The sequence below is a fragment of the Salvelinus sp. IW2-2015 genome, linkage group LG3 (genome assembly GCF_002910315.2).
Source record: "Salvelinus sp. IW2-2015 linkage group LG3, ASM291031v2, whole genome shotgun sequence".
Classification (NCBI taxonomy): Eukaryota; Metazoa; Chordata; class Actinopteri; order Salmoniformes; family Salmonidae; genus Salvelinus; species Salvelinus sp. IW2-2015.
The window spans coordinates 17,194,366-17,217,743 of record NC_036840.1 but is presented as its reverse complement, the minus strand read 5'-3'; the positions used below and the strand labels follow the sequence as shown (position 1 = coordinate 17,217,743).

Here is a 23,378-nt window from a genome sequence, read left to right as displayed (position 1 = left end):
CCTCTTTTGACCTCACCCTCTCACCCTCCCCCCCTACTCACAAGGCAGGCAATACGCTTGACCTCATCTTTACTAGATGCTGTTCTTCCACTAATCTCATTGCAACTCCCCTCCAAGTCTCCGACCACTACCTTGTATCCTTCCCTCTCGCCTCTCATCCAACACTTGTCCCACACTGCCCCTACTCAGTGTATCCGCCGTCCCAACCTCGCCTCTCTCCCCCGCTACTGCTCTCCTCCCATCCTATCATCTTTCCCTCTGACTCAAACCTTTCTCCAACCTATCTCCTATTCTGCCTCCTCAACGCCTCCTTCTCGCTCCTGTTCTGCATCTTTAACTCTCTATGTCCCCTATCCTCCAGCGGCTCGGTCTCCCCTCCTGCTCCGTGGCTCGACGACTCATTCGAGCTCACAAACAGGGCTCCGGGCAGCCGAACGGAAATGAGGGAAAACTCGCCCCTGCGGACCTGCATCCTTTCACTCCCTCCTCTCTACATTCTCTCTTCTCTGCTAAAGCCCTTCTACCACTCTAAATTCCAAGCACTCCTCTAACCTAGAAGCTCTTTGCCACCTTCTCCTCCCTTCGAATCTCCCCCCTCCCCCTCCTCCCTCTCCTGCGGATGACTTCGTCAACCATTTGAAAGAAGGTCGACGACATCCGATCCTCGTTTGCTAAGTCAAACACCACGCTGGTTCTGCTCACACTCCCTCCCTGTGCTTGACCTCTTCTCCCCTCTTCTCCAGATGAAAATCTCGCGTCTGTGACGGCCCGGCCGCCAACAACCTGCCCGCTTGACCTATCCCCTCCTCCTCTTCTCCAGGCATTTCCGGAGACCTTCTCCCTTAACCTCTACCTCGCTCATCAACTCATCCTTGACCGCTGCTACGTCCCTTCCGCCCTTCAGAGACGAGAGTTCACCCTGCTGGAAAAAACCTACACTCGATCCCTCCGATGTCAAACAACACAGACCAGTATCCCTTCTTTCTTTTCTCTCAAAACTCTTGAACGTGCCGTCCTTGGCCAGCTCCTCATGCTATCTCTCTCAAATGACCTTCTTGACCAAATCAGTCAGTTTCAAGACTAGTCATTCACTGAGACTGACTCTTCTCTGTGTCACGGAGGCGCTCCGCACTGCTAAAGCTAACTCTCTTCTCTGCTCTCATCCTTCTAGACCTATCGGCTCCTTTATACAGTGAACCATCAGATCCTCCTCTCCACCTCTCCGAGTTGGGCATCTCCGCGCCCCACCTTGGGATTCGTCCTACTGACAGGTCGCTCCTACCAGGTGGCGTGGCGAGAATCTGTCTCCGCACCACGTTTCTCACCACTGGTCCCCAGGCTCTGTTCTAGGCCCTCTCTATCTCCATACACCAAGTCACTTGCTCTGTCATATCCTCACAGGTCTCCTATCATTGCTATGCAGACGACACACAATTAATCTTCTCCTTCCCCCTGTCTGATAACCAGGTGGCTGAATCGCATCTCTGCATGTCTGGCAACATATCAGTGTGGATGAGGATCACACCTCAAGCTGAACCTCGGCAAGACGGAGCTGCTCTCCTCCCGGAAGGACTGCCGTTCCACGATCTCGCCATCATGGTCAACTCCATATGTGTCCTCCTCCCAGAGTGCTAAGAACCTTGGGTATCCTGGACAACACGCTGTCGTTCTCAACTAACATCAAAGCGTGACCCGTTCCTGTAGGTTCATGCTCTACAAATTCGCAGAGTACGACCTGCCTCACACAGTAAGCGGCGCCAGTCCTATCCAGCACTTGTCATCTCCCTCTGGACTACTGCAACTCGCGTTTGGCTGGCTCCCCTGCCTGTGCCATTAAACCCACAACTCATCCAGAACGCCGCACCCGTCTGGTGTTCAACTTCCAAGTTCTCTCCACTCACCCCGCTCCTCCGCTCTCTCCACTGGCTTCCAGTTGAAGCTCGCATCCGCTACAAGACCATGTGCTTCCTAACGGAGCTGTGAGGGGAACGGCACCTCCGTACCTTCAGGCTCTGATCAGGCCCTACACCCAAACAAGGGCACTGCGTTAATCCACCTCTGGCCTGCTCGCCTCCCTACCTCTGAGGAAGTACAGCTCCCGCTCAGCCCAGTCAAAACTGTTCGCTGCTCTGGCACCTCAATGGTGGAACAAACTCCCCCACGACGCCAGGTCAGCGGAGTCAATCACCACCTTCCGGAAACACCTGAAACACCACCTCTTTAAGGAATACCTAGGATAGGATAAAGTAATCCTTCTAACCCCCCCCCCCTTAAAAGAGTTAGATGCACTATTGTAAAGTGGTTGTTCCACTGGATATCATAAGGTGAATGCACCAACTTGTAAGTCGCTCTGGATAAGATCGTCTGCTAAATGACTTAAATGTAAATGTAAATGTATATTGCCAGGGCAAATAACAGAGGCGACATTGGACATCCCTGGCGTGTGGCCCTTGATAATGGGAAATACTGTGAACAAAGTTTGTTTGTAAATACTGATGCCTTGGGTGGTGAGTACAACAGTCGGACCCAGGAAATGAAGTTTGCACCAAAGCCACATTTTCCCAGTACAGAGAATAAATTATCCCATTCTACCCTGTCAATGCCTTCTACGCATCTACAGAGATAACTGCTTCAGGAATGTCCAAAGGCGCAGGAGAGTGTATGACATTAAGCAGATGACGAATGTCATTATTTTATAGTATGAAAAACACAATTGAACAAAGATGAATAAAATATAAATACTTTCTCCAAACAATGAGGGAYTCCGCACATGCAGCTATTCTGTGTTGAATGGTTAACAAAAAAATTGGTATTCATATATGCTTATTTTAGAGTTATTAATGTAACTTTTGTTGTTTTTCAAACATTGGGCTATATGTTAAGATTTTTAATACATTGTTAGGCTGCATGATGAGACTCTAATGATGATTTGAAAAAAGTCGCTTGAAGGGCATAAGAACTGCTTTAATTTTTGCGCAGGCTGTACTAATAGTACTAATAGTCTCTCATTCACAATTTGACAAGCACTTGATAATGCTTTGAATTGGTGATGCACCGATATTACATTTTTGTCCGAAACCGATATCCAATATTTTCCGTGCCCAAAGAAAACGACACCGATAACCGATATTTACCTTTTTGCCGACCTTTTAAGCATTCTAGTACAGTTAAAAACACACACACATGGACACAGTGCAAGAGGCGCCACTACAGTCCCTGGTTCGAATCCAAGCTGTAGAACATCCGGCTGTGGTTGGGAGTCCCATAGGCCGTCATTGTAAATAAGAATGATGCTCGTAAAGTTGTCTCGCGCACCTATAGTGCTGGTTATAAAAAAAGCTAGCTAGCTCATGGATGCAAACAATGTTATTTTCCAAAAACATATCGAAATGACATCTTTTTCAGTAGCTATAGTTAGCTAGCTAACTATATAGCTAGGTGTCATGATCTAAAATAATCCTAATTTATAAGGCAGTTCTTATTTGATTAATGGTGGTCAGACCCATCTATGTGAAGCAAGCCACAATAAGGATTAGCCACAATAGTGGACTTTCCGGTTAGCCTTCAAAATAAAAGTATGTAATTGACAGTGATGCAAATGAATACAAATAGTATAATTATTCCATAATTGACTAGATCATGCTAAACGAGGTTGGAATGTTGTTATATAAAATCAACAAAAGACAATAATTTCTAATTTGACAAAAGTCCGTTAATCACACTGGATGTATTATACTTTAGAATTGCATTGGGGGCATACTTATTTCACTGTACAGCCTTACCTATGGATTGTGGATCAATGACATGGGGTACCAGTCTACTCAGTGACACCCAGAGAACATTAGCATTGTAGCTCTTATTGCGGGACTCTGAAACAACTGTGAAATGAGCACTATTCCTGAGGAAAAACAATACCGCGTGGATGTTTAGAGTCTGATAACTCTGAGGAGGACGTTGGGAAAAAATTACTTGGTTATTGAGTAGGTTGAAACCCTATTTCATTGATCCCCAATCCTTAGGTAAAGCTGTACAGTGCAATATGAATGTCAATACACACAATAGGCTGCCTGGGGAGATGATTTCACACAGTCACAGTCCCGCGATAAGAGCTATAATGCTAATAGTTGCTAAACTCTTCAAATTTCTGTTCTGTGGGTGTCACCGAGTAGACTAATACCCCATTTCATTGCTTCACATTCCAACCTTGTTTAACATTATCTAGTCTTGGAATCCAAGATGGCGTAGCAGTCGGACGTGTATTTGTCTTGTCTTGTCCCGTGTAAATAGTCCTCGTATTTTTCGTATACATTTCATATATATTTTAATTTCACTTTCCATCTAGGAACTGAATATACATTCCTACATTCCGCCTCACCCAATGTGGTACGGACCTGCTATTTTTTATACTTTAGAACCGTAACCCCAATCAGAAGCTAGCCAGATAACTAGCTACTAGCTAGTAGTCAGTTAGCCACTGCTGCGGTCTTCACCCTTAACTCGGACACAGCCAGCTTCAGCCCGGGCCAATACCTGCCAGTCTGCAAGCGCGATATCAACCCAGAGCATATAGGACTGCTTTTTCTCTACCACATCACCGGATTCCTGGACGCAAACTCTGGACAATTAACCGTATCATCACAGCTAGCTAGCTGCAACCGAGTGGCTACTACTGGCTAACACCTCTGTCCCGAAGCAAGCACCAGTTAGCCTTGAGCTAGCCTCGAGCTAGGCCCATCTGCCGGCTACCGAAGAGGTCTACCAGCGAATTTCTTGGGCTACAATACTGTTGTTCAGGCTAGTTATCATTATCATTGTTTTGGTTTGCAATGGACCCTGTAGTTCCACTCTCCGTACCTCTGATACCTCCTTGGTCCACCCCCACACATGCGGTGACCTCACCCATTGAGACCAGCATGTCCAGAGATACAACTCCTTATCATCACCCAGTGCCTGGGCTTGCCCGCTGTACCCGCGCCCCACCATACCCCTGTCTGCACATTATGCCCAGAATCTATTCTACCACGCCCATAAATCTGCTCTTTTATTCTTTGTCCCCAACGCTCTAGGCGACCAGTTTTGATAGCCTTTAGCCGCACCCTCATCCTACTACTCCTCTGTTCCTCGGGTGATGTGGAGGTAAACCCAGGCCCTGCATGTCCCAGTCACCCTCATTTGTTGACTTCTGTGATCGAAAAAGCCTTGGCCTCATGCATGTCAACATCAGAACCTCCTCCCTAAGTTTGCCTTACTCACCGCTTTAGCACACTCTGCCAACCCTGATTCCTTGCCGTGTCCGAATCCTGGCTTAGGAAGGCCACCAAAAATTCTGGGATTTCCATACCCAACTATAACACTTTCCGTCAAGATAGAATGACAAAGGGGGAGGAGTTGCAATCTACTGCAGAGATAGCCTGCAAAGTCTGTCATACTTTCCAGGTCTATGCCCAAACAGTTTGAACTTCTAATTAAAAAAATTAATCTCTCCAGAAATAAGTCTCTCACTGTTGCCGCCTGCTACCGACCCCCCCAGCTCCCAGCTGTGCCTGGACACCATCTGTGAATTGATCGCTCCCCATCTAGCTTAGAGTTTGTTCTGTTAGGTGACCTAAACTGGGATATGCTAACACCCGGCAGTCCTACAATCCAAGCTTGATGCCCTCAATCTCACACAAATCACAAGGAACCCACAGGTACAACCCTAATCGTAAACATGGGCACCCTAATAGACATTATCCTGACCAACCTGCCCTCCAAATACACCTCTGCTGTCTTCAATCAAGATCTCAGCGATCACATTGCCTCATTGCCTGTATCCGCCACGGGTCCGCGGTCAAACGACCACCCCTCATCACTGTCAAACGCTCCCTAAAACACTTCTGCGAGCAGCCTTTCTAATCGACCTGGCCCGGTACCTGGAAGATATTGACCTCATCCCGTCAGTTGAGGATGCCTGGTCATTCTTAAAAGTTACTTCTCACCATATTAGACAGCATGCTCCCGTTCAAAAAATGCAACCAAGAACAGATATGCCCTTGGTTCACTCCAGACCTGACTGCCCTCGACCAGCACAAAAACATCCTGTGGCGAACTGCAATAAGCATCGAAGAGCCCGCATATGCAACTGTTCAGGAGTCAGGAACCAATACACGCAGTCAGTCAGGAAGCAAAGGCCAGCTTTTTCAAGCAGAAATTTGCATCTGTAGCTCTAACTCCAAAAAGTTCTGGATACCTGTAAAGTCCATGGAGAACAAGAGCACCTCCTCCCAGCTGCCCACTGCACTGAGGCTAGGTAACACGGTCACCACGATAAATCCGTGATAATCGAAAGACTTCAACAAGCATTTCTCAATGGCTGGCCATGCTTCCTCCTGGCGACTCCAATTTGACAACAGCCCGCCGCCCCCCCCCGCTGCTACTCGCCCAAGCTCCCCAGCTTCTCCTTTACCCAAATCAGATAGCAGATGTTCTGAAGAGCTGGAAAACCTGGACCCATACACAATCAGCTGGGCTTGACAATCTGGACCCCTATTTCTGAAACTGTCCGCCGCATTGTCCCGCACCCCCTATTACCAGCCTGTTCAACCTCTCTCTCGTATCATCTGAGATCCCAAGGATTGGAAAGCTGCGCGGTCATCCCCCTCTTCAAAGGGGAGACACCCTGGACCCAAACTGTTACAGACCTATATCCATCCTGCCCTGCCTATCTAGAGGTCTTCGAAAGCCAAGTCAAACAAACAGATCACTCGCCATCTCGAATCCCCAGTACCTTCTCGCTGTGCATCCGGTTTCCGAGCCGGTCACGGGTGCACTCAGCCACGCTCAAGGTACTAAACGATATCATAACCGCCATCGATAAAAGACATTACTGTGCAGCCGTCTTCATCGACTGGCCAAGGCTTTCGACTCTGTCAATCACCATATTCTTATCGGCAGACTCAGTAGCCTCGGTTTTTCTAATGACTGCCTTGCCTGGTTCACCACTACTTTGCAGACAGAGTTCAGTGTGTCAAATCGGAGGGCATGTTGTCCGGTCCTCCGGGCAGCCTATGGGGGTACCACAGGGTTCAATTCTCGGGCCGACTCTTTTCTCTTATACATCAATGATGTTGCTCTTGCTGCGGGCGATTCCCTGATCCACCTCTACGCAGACGACACCATTCTATATACTTCCGGCCCTCGCCTTGACACTGTGCTATCTAACCTCAAATGAGCTTCAATGCACAACACTCCTTCCGTGGCCTCCAACTGCTCTTAAACGCTAGTAAAACCAAATGCATGCTTTTCAACCGTTCGCTGCCTGCACCCGCACGCCCGACTAGCATCACCACCCTGGACGGTTCCGACCTAGAATATGTGGACATCCTATAAGTACCTAGGTGTCTGGCTAGACTGCAAACTCTCCTTCCAGACTCATATCAAACTCCCAATCCAAAATCAAATCAAGAATCGCTTTCTATTCCGCAACAAAGCCTCCTTCACTCAGCCGCAAACTTACCCAGTAAAACTGACTATCCTACCGATCCTCGACTTCGGCGATGTCATCTACAAAATAGCTTCCAATACTCTACTCCAGCAAACTGGATGCAGTTTATCACAGTGCCATTCGTTTTGTTACTAAAGCACCTTATACGACCCACCACTGCGACTGTATGCCCTAGTCGGCTGGCCCTCGCTACATGTTCGTCGTCAGACCACATGGCTCCAGGTCATCTACAAGGCTATGCTAGGAAAAGTGCCGCCTTATCTCAGTTCACTGGTCACGATGGCTACACCCACCCGCAGCACGCGCTCCAGCAGGTGTATCTCACGTATAATCCCTAAAGCCAAAACCTCATTTGGACGCCTTTCCTTCCAGTTCTCTGCTGCCTGCGACTGGAACGAATTGCAAAATCTCTGAAGTTGGAGACTTTTATCTCCCTCAACAACTTTAAAAACTGCTAGCACGAGCAGCTAACCGATCGCTGCAGCTGTACTAGTCCATCTGTAAACTACCCACCCAATTTACCTACCTCACCCCCCATACTGCTTTTATTTATTTACTTTCTGCTCTTTTGCACACCAGTATCTCTTCTTGCACATGATCATTGATGATTTATCACTCCAGTGTTAATCTGCTAAATTGTAATTATTCGATTTATTGCTACCTCATGCTTTTGCACACTTGTATATAGATTCTCTTTTTTTCTACCATGTTATTGACTTGTTTATTGTTTACTCCATGTGTAACTCTGTGTTGTCTGTTCACACTGCTATGCTTTATCTTGGCCAGGTCGCAGTTGCAAATGAGAATTGTTCTCAACTAGCCTACCTGGTAAATAAAGGTGAAATAATAAAAATAAAAAAAAATATGGCATGATTCCACCAATTGTAACCTTCTGCATCACTTTCAAAGAGGTACTTTTTTTATTTCGATAGACGGAACGCGCAAAGGTACTACAAGCAACTATTTTGCCTAATCCTTATGTGTAGCTTCACAACACATAACCATGTCCGGTCGAGCTTCAATAGGCAGATGAAGCTAGCTGGCTGCTTACAACGTTAGCTTTGGGCAACAGGGTTAAGTAGCTGGCTAGCTGTTTATTTTCATGAATTGAAGTTCTATTTCAATAGGCGAACAACAAGTGGCTACCTAGCTAATACTTACTCACAAGGATTCATAAATCATTGCTAAGAATAATGAAAATTACTGCAGTTTCTACTGGTCATTGTTTTCAGGCTGGTTGTATTTGGTGCTAGCTAGGTACCAAGCTACCCCAGAAGTTGCTGTCAAACAAATAATGCTTTATTACCAATGCGGTATTGTAAACACATAGTTCGTGGCCGGTGTTTGCTTGTTTGCAGACTTTTTTTGTACAGCTTGATAGTGCTACTGATAGTAATTGTGGCACTTGTTTTGCACGTGCATAGTTTGTCGTGAAGCTTATAGCAGTGACACTATTACTGTGTAACTCCGGTAGGGCAACATCTGAGAAATTGCGCACTTTGTAGTGTGTACCGGTGCTCGACCAGTTGCGAAAGGCAACATCACCCACAACAGAGAACGGTTGTTTGTCAAGTGCAACGAATCTATTATCTTGGCATTAAAGGAGGATTTCGCCTTTGAGTTGTCTCGCTGAAACTTTCTTACTCTTTCAAATGACAGCTCGACTTGTTGACTACTCGATCCACACAGCAGACATTTTGGGCTGGGTTAGGAATGCTGTGTTGCATGTGTAGCGCAAAATTTTACGTGGCGTCATTACGTCATGTACCTATGTTATATAGGTATGCACGTCAGCTTTGACATCGGTTTTGCACATCGGCGTTAAACTAGACATCGGGCCGATACCAATGTTGTCATTTTTAGCTAATATCGTCCGATTCCGATATGTTCACCGATATATCGTGCATCCCATTTGTGGCCGTAATGCACCCTAAAAAAAATCTGCGTTGTGCCCTTTTCCCGGAGTGTGCCGCGCAATCCGAAGCATCTCTCACTCACACTGCTCTCCGTCACATGATCGGGTCTTTTTCACAGGCTAAGTTAAGACAGACACATCGGGGAGCGTTCTTATCCAATTTCGAGGTGCATATTGAAGATATTGGATGAACTGTTCACATTTACTTTTTGTCAGCCAACAAGATGAGTTGACCTATGTCAATCTACTATCTCCCATAGTACAAAAGTCGACCAATTCTATTCTGTGTGAGAGAAAAAATATTCCAAACAGTCTGGGGACAGTTGTGGCATGGAATAGATTCCAAATTAATACAACCACTAGCATCAGACATTTTTTTAATGCAATGTGGCTGACGCAACAAATCAGAACGTTTAGCTTAAAATGCTAATAAACTATTAGGCTATTTCGTCACTTTATAAGCGCAGCAATGCACACATGGTAGTAGGCTATAAGCGCGAATGTTCCATTAGTGGAAAACACCATTATCAAATGTGACCGCAAATGCAATTATGCATGTAATGCTTTTATTATAAAGGTGAATTTTTATGGTGAAAATTATCTTCCCCAAAAATGAAACTCACAGACTGCTTATATATGCCAGTGAGGCTCTACACCCCTTGTAAAGTGGATTAATGTGCTTAAGTTATTTGGACACTTTAGTTATGATGCAAACCTTATGAAAACATATAGGCCTATGGGCTAAGCTACATGAGGTGTGTGACTATGATTCGAACAAGTCGCAAAAACAAGACACTGTTTCTTATGCTGGGCATCATTCACAAGTGATAGGCTAATATTGTCACCCATCAGACTATTCTTGATTTAATCTTGTCTTTACATATACTAAATAATATGTGTGAAATTTGTTTTGATTTAGACCATTATCATGCACCTGTATCTAAACAGGGGCAGCGGGGAAAAAATGCATGTCATCTATGCACTTAAATAGTGAATGGAGGATGCTTTTCCTTGTGGTTTATATTTACTCCTGTTGTAAATATAAGCAATGTGCTAAATTTTAGGAAAGTTAAAAAAATTAATATAGTAGGCCTAGCCTATAGAAAGCTCACGGGATCCTCCTCTTTTTATTAGTAGCCATCACTCTGTTTTCTCCCGCAATTGCATAGCCTATAGAAATATTGCGCAACATGAGCTCATGGGCTCTCATGAAGTGTTTTATTAGATTTTCGAATACATTTGCATTGATGTCAGAGTGATTAGAGGGACAATAGAGTGCTGAGTTCCAGGCAGTTAGCAAGTTCGGTAGGCTACTAATGACCAGCAGCAGCATCAGAGCTTGGAGAAGCCTAATTACCATGACTAAACGGTCATGTGGAATTTGACTGCCTTCATGACTCATGACTGCTGGTGAGGCGGAATACAGTCACCGCAACAGCCCTTAAGATGGGACAAAAGGGAATGATACACCCTCTCAAATTCATAGACAGCTCTAGATGCAAGGACTGTCAGTCCATGACATCAACATGATAGTTTTAAACATATGTAAAACCTTATATTTTAAGTTATGATAAAGACATTTGCCCTAAGGTCATGAGGAAGTTATAACATTTTCAAGAATCAAATGGTTAAATATCAAGAATTGAAATTGGACAGATTCCTGGATCCCAAGCTGTGACCAAAAGCACAAATTCCTTCAAACCTTGATGCCTACAACAGGGTGAAGTCAATTCCAATTGAATGCAGTCAATTCAGTGCCTCGCTTGACGTTTTTATCCAAGTTTTCTGTTGGACTGCCCAATGTAAATTTAGATAAACCCATTGCATTCAACTAACCATGTCCAATGCATCGCTTTCATTGAAAACTAAGACTGATGATTCAAAATTTTCACTGGTTTTGAAATACCCATAGATTAGTTACGATTAGTTACGAATGCCCAGTTTATAAGATCAACCATAGCACTCCCAGGTTCTTCTGCTCTTACACTCTCTGTGGCACACAATGTTCTCATTAGCATCCAGCTTTTTCCAAACCTCATGATCACAGCACAAGTCGCCTCGCCTGAGCCTGTCTCATCGCCATGGCGATGGCAGAATGCCAATCACCAACTGAAGGCTCAGTTCTGTCTGAGTTTTCACCATGTGCCCCCCTCCTGCTCTCCCTGTTTGTTTTATGCTTATGACAGCACTGTGTGAGACAGTATGGAGACAACACACTGTCATGCTATTGCTTCAGGGATTACTCACCCCATTCCTCACCCTATTATTACCAGATGTTCGTGTTACTGCATGTCAAAGGTAATTGACCTTGTGCTACAAGAGAGGATGCCTTAATCCTTCTCCACTAGATATTTGTCTAGTTACTGGGCTAAGGCCTACAGTCCTACCTCTGATAAATGCTTGAGTGGATTTATGCTCTTATGCAAATGTTGTTTAAAAGGATGTCTAAGACAAAGACAAAGTTCAGTAAGACTTTATATAAGGAATACAAGCGCAATCATATCAGTGCGAAGTAAAGTTCCAGAAGCTTCTGGCATGTGCAGATCACATTCTGAGCATGTGTGGATCATGTTCTTTGCATGCTACTCAGGATAATGGTGCTTGTTTAATTAAGTTAGATCAATGTCTGCAAGATCACATATGATAGTATTCTACATAACAGAACCTAATATAATAGTTTAGTTACTGTAAGACAAAAACACACCGCATTTTTCACTCATGTGGCCTAAACTCAACAGTGCGCCACTAGGCAAAATACAGAGACTACAGTTTGTTGGCACCATCTGCTCTAAAAATTGTTTATTGTACATAATTGAAAACAACACTGTATAACTCGAGAAGATCTCGAGCATATCCCCATGAAACTGACTGAGATCAAATGGTTGGTATGCAGATGCCGCATAGAAACTAAACTATGCTATTACAGTGCCCTCCACTAATATTGGCACCCTTGGTAAATATGAGCAAAAATGTCTTTGCTGTTTATCCTCTTGGTCTCTCATTCAAAATATTCACAAAAACGAACCTTTAATTGAAGTAAAATGATCGAAAGAAATAAAGGACCGTGTTCCACAATTTTTGGCACCCCTAGAAATTCTTATGAATAAAATCTAACTGAAGTATATTCTCATTCATATTGTACGTTCTTAATTTAACGTGAGCGATTAGGAACACTTAAGTAGTAATTCATGACATCCTGTTTCACTGGGGTATAAATATGTGACACACAGGCCGAGTTCCCATAGTCATCCATCACTATGGGAAAGACACGAGAATTCCAGTAATGATGTGAGACAAAAGGTTGTTGAGCTGCACAAATCAGGAAATGGCTATAAGAAAATAGCTCAACGGTTGAAAATGCCCATTTCCACTATCAGGGCAATAATTAAGAAGTCTAAAGCAACTGGAGATGTTAACAATCGGCCTGGAAGAGGACGTGTGTCTATATTGACCCCACGCACAGTGAGGAGGATGGTTAGAGTGGCCAAAAAATCTCCAAGAATCCCAGCTGGAGAATTGCAGACGTTAGTTGGGTCTTGGGGTCAGAAAGTCTCCAAAACTATGATCAGACGCCACCTACATAACCACAAGTTGTTTGGGAGGGTTGCCATAAAAAAGCCTTTACAACAAACTGTGTAATGGTAATGCTGTTTTTTTTAAATTTTATTTATTTTACCGTTATTTTACCAGGTAAGTTGACTGAGAACACGTTCTCATTTGCAGCAACGACCTGGGGAATAGTTACAGGGGAGAGGAGGGGGATGAATGAGCCAATTGTAAACTGGGGATTATTAGGTGACCGTGATGGTTGAGGGCAGGATTGGGAATTTAGCCAGGACACCGGGGTTAACACCCCTACTCTTACGATAAGTGCCATGGGATCTTTAATGACCTCAGAGAGTCAGGACACCCGTTTAACGTCCCACCGAAAGACGGCACCTACACAGAGCAGTGTCCCCAATCACTGCCCTGGGGCATTGGGATCTTTGTTTAGACCAGAGGAAAGAGTGCTCTCCTGGCCTCCAACACCACTTCCAGCAGACCTGGTCTCCCATCCAGGGACTGACCAGGACAACCCTGCTTAGCTTCAGAAGCAAGCCAGCAGTGGTATGCAGGGTGGTATGCTGCTGGCCAAGTTACAAGTTACAAGTCAAGATACAAGATACAAGATACAAGTTATCAAGTTACAAGTCAGCTTCTTGATATGCCACACCTGTCAGGAGGATGGATTATCATGGCAAAGGGAGAATGCTCACTAACAGGGATGTAAATAAATCTGTGCAAAACATTTTAGAGAAAGAAGCTTTTTGTACATATGGAAAATGTTACACTCTACATGTTGTGCTTATCTTTTTGCTTGGTAATACACACACACACACACACACACACACACACACACACACACACACACACACACACACACACACACACACACACACACACACACTCACTCACACACACAAAAAACAATGGACCATTAAAATAGCATCAAATTAATCAGAAACACTGTGTAAGACATTGTTAATGCTGTAAATGACTATTGTAGCTGGAAACGGCTGATTTTTTATGGAATATCTACATAGGCGTACAGAGGCCCATTATCAGCAACCAACTGTGTTCCAATGGCACGTTGTGTTAGCTAATCCAAGTTTATCATTTTTAAAGGCTAATTGATCATTAGAAAACCCTTTTGCAATTATGCTAGCACAGCTGAAAACTGTTGTTCTAATTAAAGAAGCAATAAAACTGGCCTTCTTTAGACTAGTTGAGTATCTGGAGCATCAGCATTTATGGGTTCGATTACAGGCTCGAAATGGCCAGAAACAAAGACCTTTCTTCTGAAACTCGCCAATCTATTCTTGTTCTGAGAAATTAAGGCTATTTCATTCGAGAAATTGCCAAGAAACGGAAGATTTGGTACAACGCTGTGTACTACTCCCTTCACAGAACTGCGCAAACTGGCTCTAACCAGAATAGAAAGAGGAGTGGGAGACCCAGGTGCACAACTGAGCAAGAAGTACATTAGAGTGTCTAGTTTGAGAAACAGATGCCTAACAAGTCCTCAACTGGCAGCTTCATTAAATAGTACCCGCAAAACACCAGTCTCAACGTCAACAGTGAAGAGGTGACTCCGGGATGCTGGCCTTCTAGGCAGAGTTGCAAAGAAAAAGCCATATCTCAGACTTGCCAATAAAAAGAAAGGATTAAGATGGGCAAAAGAACACAGTAACTGGACAGAGGAACTCTGCCTAGAAGGCCAGCACCCCGGAGTCGCCTCTTCACTATTGACGTGTTTTGCGGGTACTATTTAATGAAGCTCCCAGTTGAGGAATTGAATTTAAAATGGGTTGAATTGTGATATCACCTGCCCACTACATGTTAAAGTGGAATTATGTTTTCCTGAGTATTTACAGATGAATTACAAATGAAAAACTGAAATATGTTTGAGTAAATAAGCATTCAGCCCCTCTGTTATGGAAAGTCTAAGATCAGTGCTTAACAAGTCATATAATAAGTTGCATGGACTCACTCTGTGTGCATATAAAATATATGTTTGGGGAAAATCCAATTCAACACATTACTGAGTACCACACTCCACATTTTAAAGCTTAGTGGTGGCTGCATCATTATGGGTATGCTTGTAATCATTAAGAACTGAGGAGTATTTTTGTTAAAAAAAATTATGGAATGGTGCTAAGCACAAGCAAAATCCTAAAGGAAAACCTTGTTCAGTCTGCTTCCACCACACATTGGAAGATTAATTCACTTTTCAGCAGGACAATAACCTAAAACACAAAGCCAAATCTACACTGGAGTTGACATTGAATGTTCCTGAGTGGTCTAGTTACAGTTTTGACTTAAACCTACTTGAAAATCGATGGCAAGACCTGAAAATGGTTAACTACCAATAATCAACAACCAATTTGATAGAGCTTGAAGAATTTTGAAAAGAATAATGGTCACAATCCAGGTGTAGAAAGCTCATAGAGACTTAACCAGAAATAATTACAGCTGAATATAGCCTGCCAAAGGTGCTTCTACAAAGTATTGACTCAGGGGTGTGCATACTTACAGTACAAGTCAAAAGTTTGCACACACTTTTTCTTTATTTGTACTATTTTCTACATTGTAGAATAATAGTGAAGTCGTCAAAACTATGAAATAACACATATGGAATCATGTAGTAACCAAAAAAGTGTTAAACAAATCAAAATATATTTTTGATTTTAGATTCTTCAAAGTAGTCACCTCAAATATAAAATATATTTTGATTTGTTTTACACTTTTTTGGTTACTACATGATTCCATATGTGTTATTTCATAGTTTTGATGTCTTCATTATTCTACAATGTAGAAAATAGTTTWAAAAAATGGAATGAGTAGGTATTACTGTATTTAATTTTCATTTTACTGGTTACTACATTTTCACTTTTTTGGTTACTACATGATTCCATATGTGTTATTTCATAGTTTTGATATCTTCATTATTCTACAATGTAGAAAATAGTTTAAAAAAATGGAATGAGTAGGTATTACTGTATTTAATTTTCATTTTACTGTAAAACATTTCCATTATGGGGTACTGTGTACAGATGGGTGACATAAAAAAAAAAATATTTGATCCATTTCGAATGCAGGGTGTAACACAACAAAATGTGGAATAAGTCAAGGGGTATGAATACTTTCTGAAGGCACTGTATACATAATTCTGCAAAGAATAAGGACTCTCAAGTGTAAAATCATTGACATAAAGATATTTAGTGATAATGTCAGAATCTAACAGCTCAGCGTCCAACACAATTTGGTCTGTAGCTAAAAGGGCAGTGGTGGAGGCATTCCTCAGCCGGCCATGATAGGAGAGACTTAAATATGCCATAAGTGATAATTGAGCTGTGGGGATGAGAAAAGAGACAAGCATGGTTGATCGACTCATCTGTGTATCCACCTTTTTGGACTTGTTTTTCTGTTATTTTCTCCAGTCGTCTCATGCATTGCATCTCAAGGTCAACTGAATCTCCTCTTTGCTCTGGCACTCCCTGTTGCATTCTTATTAGGTTTATTTCACTCACTAGTAGCAGCCAGAAGCCAAAATACATCACTATAGACACAACACACTCATTTTTAATACCTTATATTTTGAAAGCTTTACTAGATTCTCACTTGGGAATGAACATATCAAGCACCTAGCCAACCTTGAATGTATGTGAATTCTAGAGTCTATTTGATGTTTGATTCCCAGTATTGTGTTGTGTGACCTCCAATGAAATATCCTTTATCTACTTAAAGTAAATCCTGATGTATTTAAAGCTTTACAGTACAGCTTTCTGGGATCATATCTCAAAAACTAATTTTCATCTCGTGTCACAAAGTAACCTAAATCCATCCGGATAACCTCAACAACAGTATCAAATTGCTATGGAATATATTCCCTTTGCCCTCCAGTGTCATTGAAGATAGCATTCTATGCTCTGTGAAGTCAATGGATTCCTATAGATATACATGTATCACAAGGAAGATACCAGTCATCATTTGTGAATAAACGAAAAATATTTTACAGCATAATTTAACCTGAGGGAGTATTTCAAGATTCTTTGAATTTCTTAATGAGAGCGACTGAAAGACAGATGGAGTAAGACCATTGTACCACAGTGGCAATTTTGTGTACAGAAACTGTTTCTCCTTGCAATGAGGCAATCATACTAATAATCATACTTTAAGGACTGAGATCTAACATCTTTTGGATATCTTCATTTTTATATATATTTAAACCCTTATATATATTTAAACCCATTTCAAAACAGACCTTCCTTTGACATTTTCAAATGAAATTTGGTTTGTAGAGTTTCCGTATATTTCAAGGGATTGTTTGTCAAACCGGGACACAATTTGTCCAGCTTAACCTAGAATGACACTGTCATTTTTATTAATCCCACAGAGGAATAATGTGAGGCAGCTTGGGTGACACAGGCCAATGCCATTTCAACAGAAGAAAACTAAGTCTGAAAATATCTGAGAAACTTTGATTTGTAGTGTAATGTCACTAGTGGAATGAAGAAAAAAACTGCTTTATTTTGTTGTATAAAAATATTAAATAAATGGTGACTATGTTGGGCAATTTGTGTGAAAATAAATTCAAAAATGTACATGAAATGTGTTTTCATCAGACATTGTACAAAGAAAACAAACAATCTCCATTTTCCATTTCCCTTTTTTTATTAGTAGGATATATTTTTGACGTTGGTACCAACATTTATGTGATTACTACATTGTGCATTTCTAGGATATACAATGCATTCAGAAAGTATTCATATCCCTTGACTTATTCCACATTTTGTTGTGCTACAGCCTAAATTCAAAATTGATTAAAATAATAAGAATAATTCTCACCCATCTACACACAACACACCATATTGGCAAACTGAAAACAATAACCCATAATGGCAAGCCATTTTCAAGTCTTGCCATAGATGTTATGTCAAATCTGTAACTAGGCACTCAGGAACATTCAATGCATCTTGATACTGTAAGCAACTCCAGCATATATTTGACTTTGTGTTTTAGGTTAAAGTACTGCTGAAAGGTGAATTTGTCTGCCTGTGTCTGCTGTAAATGCTTTGCTCTATTTCATTTATTTTTATCCTAAAAAATTCCCAGTCCTTGCCGATGACAAGCATACATACCCATAACATGATGCAGCCACCATCATGCTGGTACTCAGTGATGTGTTGTATTGGATTCAACCCAAACATAACACTTTGTATTCAGGACAGAAAGTTAATTTCTTTGCCAATTTCCTTTTTCAGTTTTACATTAGTGCCTTATTGTAAACAGGAAGCATGTTTAGGATTTTTTTATTCTGTACAGGCTTCCTCCTTTTCACTTTTCATTTAGGTAAGTATTGTGGAGTAACTACAATGTTGTTGATCCATCCTCAGTTTTACTCCCATCACTGCCATTAATTACTCTGTAACTGTTTTAAAGTCACCATCAACCTGATGGTGAAATCCCTAAGCGGTTTCCTTCCTCTCCAGCAACTGAGTTAGGGAGGATGCCTGTATCATTGTAGTGACTGGGTGTAGTGATAGGGCAGAAATGTACAGATACCTGTATTGATACACCATCCAAAGTGTAATTAATAGGTTCACCATGCTCCAAGGTATATTAAATGTCTGCTTCTTTTTTTTTTTTACCCATCTACTAATATGTGCCCTTCTTTACGAGGCATTGGAAAACCTCTCTGCTCTTTGTGGTTGAATCTGTGTTTGAAATTCACTGCTCGACTGAGGAACCTTACAGATAACTGTATGTGTGGGGTACAGAGATAAGGTAGTCGTTCAAAAATAATGTTTTATTTCCCAAAGAGTGAGTGATTTGTTAAGAAATATTTACTCCTGAACTTACACTATATATACAAAAGTATGTGGACACCCCTTCAAATTTGTGGATTTGGCTATTTCAGCCACACTGTTGCTGACAGGTGTATAAAATTGAGTAAACCGCAATGCAATCTCCATAGACAAACATTGGCAGTAGAATTGTCCATACTGAAGAGCTCAGTGACTTTCAACATGGCACCGTCATAGGATGCCACCTTTCCAACAAGTCAGTTCGTCAAATTTCTGCCCTGCTAGAGCTGCCCTGGTCAACTGTAAGTGCTGTTATTGTGAAGTCGAAATGTCTAGGAGCAACAATGGCTCAGCTGCAAAGTGGTAGGCCACACAAGCTCACAGAACGGAACCGCCGAGTGCTGAAGCGCGTAGGGCGTAAAAATCGAGTGTCCTCGGTTGCAACACTCCCTACCGAGTTCCAAACTGCCTCTGGAAGCAACGTCAGCACCAGAACTGTCTGGGTTTTCATGGCTGAGCAGCCACACACAAGCCTAACATCACCATGTGCAAAGCCAAGCGTCGGCTGGAGTGGTGTAAAACTCACTGCCATTGGACTCTGGAGCAGTGAAAACGTGTTCTCTGGAGTGATGAATCACGCTTGACCATCTGGCATTCTGATGTACAAATCTGGGTTTGGCGGATGCCAGGGGAGCGCTACCTGCCCGAAGGCATTTTGCCAACTGTAAACTTTGTTGGAAGAGGAATAATGGTCTGGGGTTTGGGCTAGCCCCCTTAGTTCCAGTGAAGGGAAATCTTAACGCTAATGACATCCTAGACAATTTTGCGCTTCCAACTTTGGCAACAGTTTGGGGAAGGACCTTTCCTGTTTCAGCATGTCAATTTCCCCGTGCACAAAGCGAGGTCCATACAGAAATAGTTTGTCGATCGTTGTGGAAGAACTTGACTGGCCTGCACAGAGCCCCAACGTCAACCCCATCGAACACCTTTGGGATGAATTGGAACACTGACTGCGAGCCAGGCCTAATCACCCAAAATCAGTGCCCGACCTCACTTATGCTCTTGTGGCTGAATGGAAGCAAGTCTCATAGGTGTGTTCCATTATCTAGTGGAAAGCCTTCCCAAAAGAGTGGAGGCTGTTATAGCAACAAAGGGAGGGGACCAACTCCATATTAATGCCCAGGATTTTGCAATGAGATGTTCGACGAGCAGGTGTCCACATACCTTTGGTCATGTAGTGTATTTAGACTTGCCATAACAAAACGGTTGAATACTTATTGACTCCGAACATTTTAGCTTTAATTTTTAATGACACTGAACAAAAATATAAACACAATTTTCAAGATTTTACTGAGTTACAGTTCATGTAAGTGGCCTGTGTTGTCCCACTCCTCTTCAGTGGCTGTGCGAAGTTCCTGGAAATTGGTGGGAACTGGAACACGCTGTTGTACATGTCGATCCAGAGCATCTCAAACATACTCAATGGGTTATATCTCTGGTGAGTATGCAGGCCATGGAAGAACTGGGACATTGTCCGCTTCCAGGATGCCATACACGCTGTCTGCCATCTGCCCGGTACAGTTGAAACCGGGATTCATCCATGAAGTGTAGACTTCTCCAATGGCCATCAAAGGCCAGACTGCAGTCAGGTCAAGACTCTGGTGAGGACGACCAGCTTGGTTATGAGCTTGGTTTCTGACACTTTTTGCAGAAATTCTTCGGTTGTGCAAACCCACTTTCATCAACTGTCCGGGTGGCTGGTCTCAGACGATCCCGCAGGTGAAGAAGCCAGAATTGGAAGTCCTGGGCTGGCATAGTTACACGTGGTCTGCAGTTGTGAGGCCAGTTGGACGTACTGCGAAATTCTCTAAAAACGACATTGGAGGCAGCTTATAGATAAATGAACATTCAATTATCTGGCAACAGCTCTGGTGGACATTCCTGCAGTTGGCATGCCAATTGCACGCTCCCTAAAAATTCTAGACATCTGTGGCATTGTATTGTGTGACAACTGCAAAAAAAATTGTGGCCTTTTATTGTCCCCAGCACAAGGTGCACCTGTGTAATGATCATGCTGTTTAAACTGCTACTTGATATGCCACACCTGTAAAGTGGATGGATTATCTTGGCAAAGGAGAAAGGGATGTAAACAAATTTCTGCACACATTTAGAGAGAAATACTATTTTTGTACATATTCAACATTTCTGGGATCTTTTATTTCAGCTCATGAAACATGGGACCAACACTTTACATTTTCCGTTTATATTTTCAGTGTAACTTGTAATAATTTAGAAAAACCTAATTCCACTGTGACATTATGTGACAGAAAATCTCAATTTAAACCATTTTAAATTCAGGCTGCAGCATAACAAAATGTGGAAAAAGTAATTGGAACCTAAATTGATTGAGAAATTCATCAAAAGCCATATGTTGGCCTTGTTCAGACTACCTTTAAAACAATCTATAGTGTAGTAGAGGGCTTAGTGTGTTGGAGTATTGTTGTAATTTCAAAACTTGCATTTTGAGGTTTGAGGATTTGTTTTTACTTGCACCATGCATGCACCGTGCATGTCCACCAAATCACCTGTAGAGGGAGTTCTGGGAGCTCTGACTGCATTTTCACAATAATTTATTGGTTGTACTCATAAAATAGGCCGTCATTGTAAATAAGAATTTGTTCTTATCTAACTTGCCTAGTGAAATAAAGGTTAAATTAAATAAAACAATCATGAAATACACATTTTTCATTTCAGAGCACAGGGTAAGCATTCAAAGCATTTAAACGACACCTGCAGTCTATAGGTCATAGGCCTAACCAAGTCCAAAATTGAATAAATATTGAAAACAAATTGAAATCTAGTCAGTCAGTCAATTCAGGTCAGTCAGTCAATTCAGGAAGTAACCTGATATTCTAATAGAAAAAAGGGTATCACTTCCTCAATTGACTGATTTATTATGAATTGATCCATCCCTTCATAGGCTGTGTGTGTGAGCATGTGCGTGTGTGTAGTGGGTTGGTGGCTGGGGATGGGGCTCCCGAGTGGCGTAGCGGTCTAAGGCACTGCATCTCAGTGCTAGAGGCGTCACAACAGACCCTGGTTTGATTCCAAGCTGTATTACAACCAGCCGTGATTTGGAGTCCCATAGGGTGGCGCACATTTGGCCCAGCATCGTCCGCGTTAGTGTTTGGCAGGGGTAGGCCGTCATTGTAAATAAGAATTTGTTCTTAACTTACTTGCCTAGTTAAATTAAGGTTAAACATTTTTTTTATTAAATGGGGGGGGGGGGTGTTTATCCCATAAAAGGTCAAGTCTATCCGTTATTGTTGCATTTGTCTGTTGTTGTTTTGTACAATACTGTGATCTGAGATTCTAACCGCTAGATTCAAATGGTCACATTCATTTGAAAGATAGAGAGGCAGAGGAAGTGGTGATGAAGCTCTGTCGGGAAAGAGAGATAAAGAAAAATAGGGAAATAGATTAACAGACTCACCTTGGGCTGCACTTCCACCTCCACCACTTGATTCTTGTTCATGCAGCCTTTCACGAAGCCCTCCACGTTGCTGTTGAACTTCATAAAGATCACATAGGCGGCATAGGCTGAAAGTAGCACAATACTTTCCCAATAGGAGATGTAGTTATCCAGGAAGAAACAGATGAGCATGATCAGGTCCATGATGTAGAAGGAGACGTCACGGAAGAGGGGCCACCAGGTCAGATTGAGGATCTCCCTGGAGAAGATGGCGCACATTCCAATGACAAAGAGAATGTTGAAGACAGCTGAGCCCACAATGGTCCCGATGCCCACATTGCTGTGGGAGACGAATACACCAATGACTGAAGTGAAGAGCTCCGGCGCCGACCCGCCTGCCGCCATGAAGGTGGCCCCCGCCACATCATCAGAGATGGCCAGCTTCTCTGTGATGACTGTCAGAGCGGGCACAAAGAACTCATCACACACAATGGCTAAAGAGATGAACATGTACAGCATCCCAAACATGTGGAGCACCACAGCGCCCTGGCGCCTCTCCTCCAGGGTGAACAGGTCCGTGGGGTAGTCCCCCTGGCTCTCGTTGCCGTCTGCCGAAGACCTCATTGCCACGGGAATGTCGGCTGAGACATTGGGGTCCCTCTGGTGCTGTGTGGAAAGTAGAGTCCTGTGTGGAGTTGGGCCAGACTGAAGGATGGCCTCCTGGGGCCGGAGCGGCTCTGAGTAGGTCCCTGAGCTCCAGGTCAAGGCACTGAAGGAAAAGGAGATAGCGCTTATGGCTACCAGGCTGAACACAAAACCCAGGATTCGTATGGGCCTCATTCTTTCGCGCAGGTTCTGGTGCGGTGCCTATTACATGTTGCACCCAGAAAGGGCCTTTGCACCACCATATCCAAGCAGGCGCTGGTCCAAACCCATCTCTGTGGTGTGTGTGTGTGTGTGTGTGTGTGTGTGTGTGTGTGTGTGTGTGTGTGTGTGTGTGTGTGTGTGTGTGTGTGTGTGTGTGTGTGTGTGTGTGTGTGTGTGTTGTGTGTGTGTGTGTGTGTGTCTTCACTGTCAATGGTTTGGTCCTGCCTTAGGCTTCAAACAACATGGGAGGATTCCAGAAGCTTTCCAGGGTCCGGCTTGCCCATTGATGTCTTC

At 43.0% G+C, this 23,378-nt stretch overlaps 1 protein-coding gene across 1 annotated transcript in view; it reads right to left on the bottom strand.

Moving 5' to 3' along the window:
- LOC111956222 (sodium/potassium/calcium exchanger 2) overlaps positions 1-23,153 on the bottom strand; it is a 163,062-nt gene extending 139,909 nt beyond the window's left edge. The window contains 3 exon segments of the mRNA XM_070434894.1: positions 22,239-23,080; positions 23,083-23,137; positions 23,139-23,153. Of these exon segments, the coding sequence (XP_070290995.1) occupies positions 22,239-23,080; positions 23,083-23,137; positions 23,139-23,153 (912 nt within the window).
- Positions 23,154-23,378: the final 225 nt, after the last annotated feature.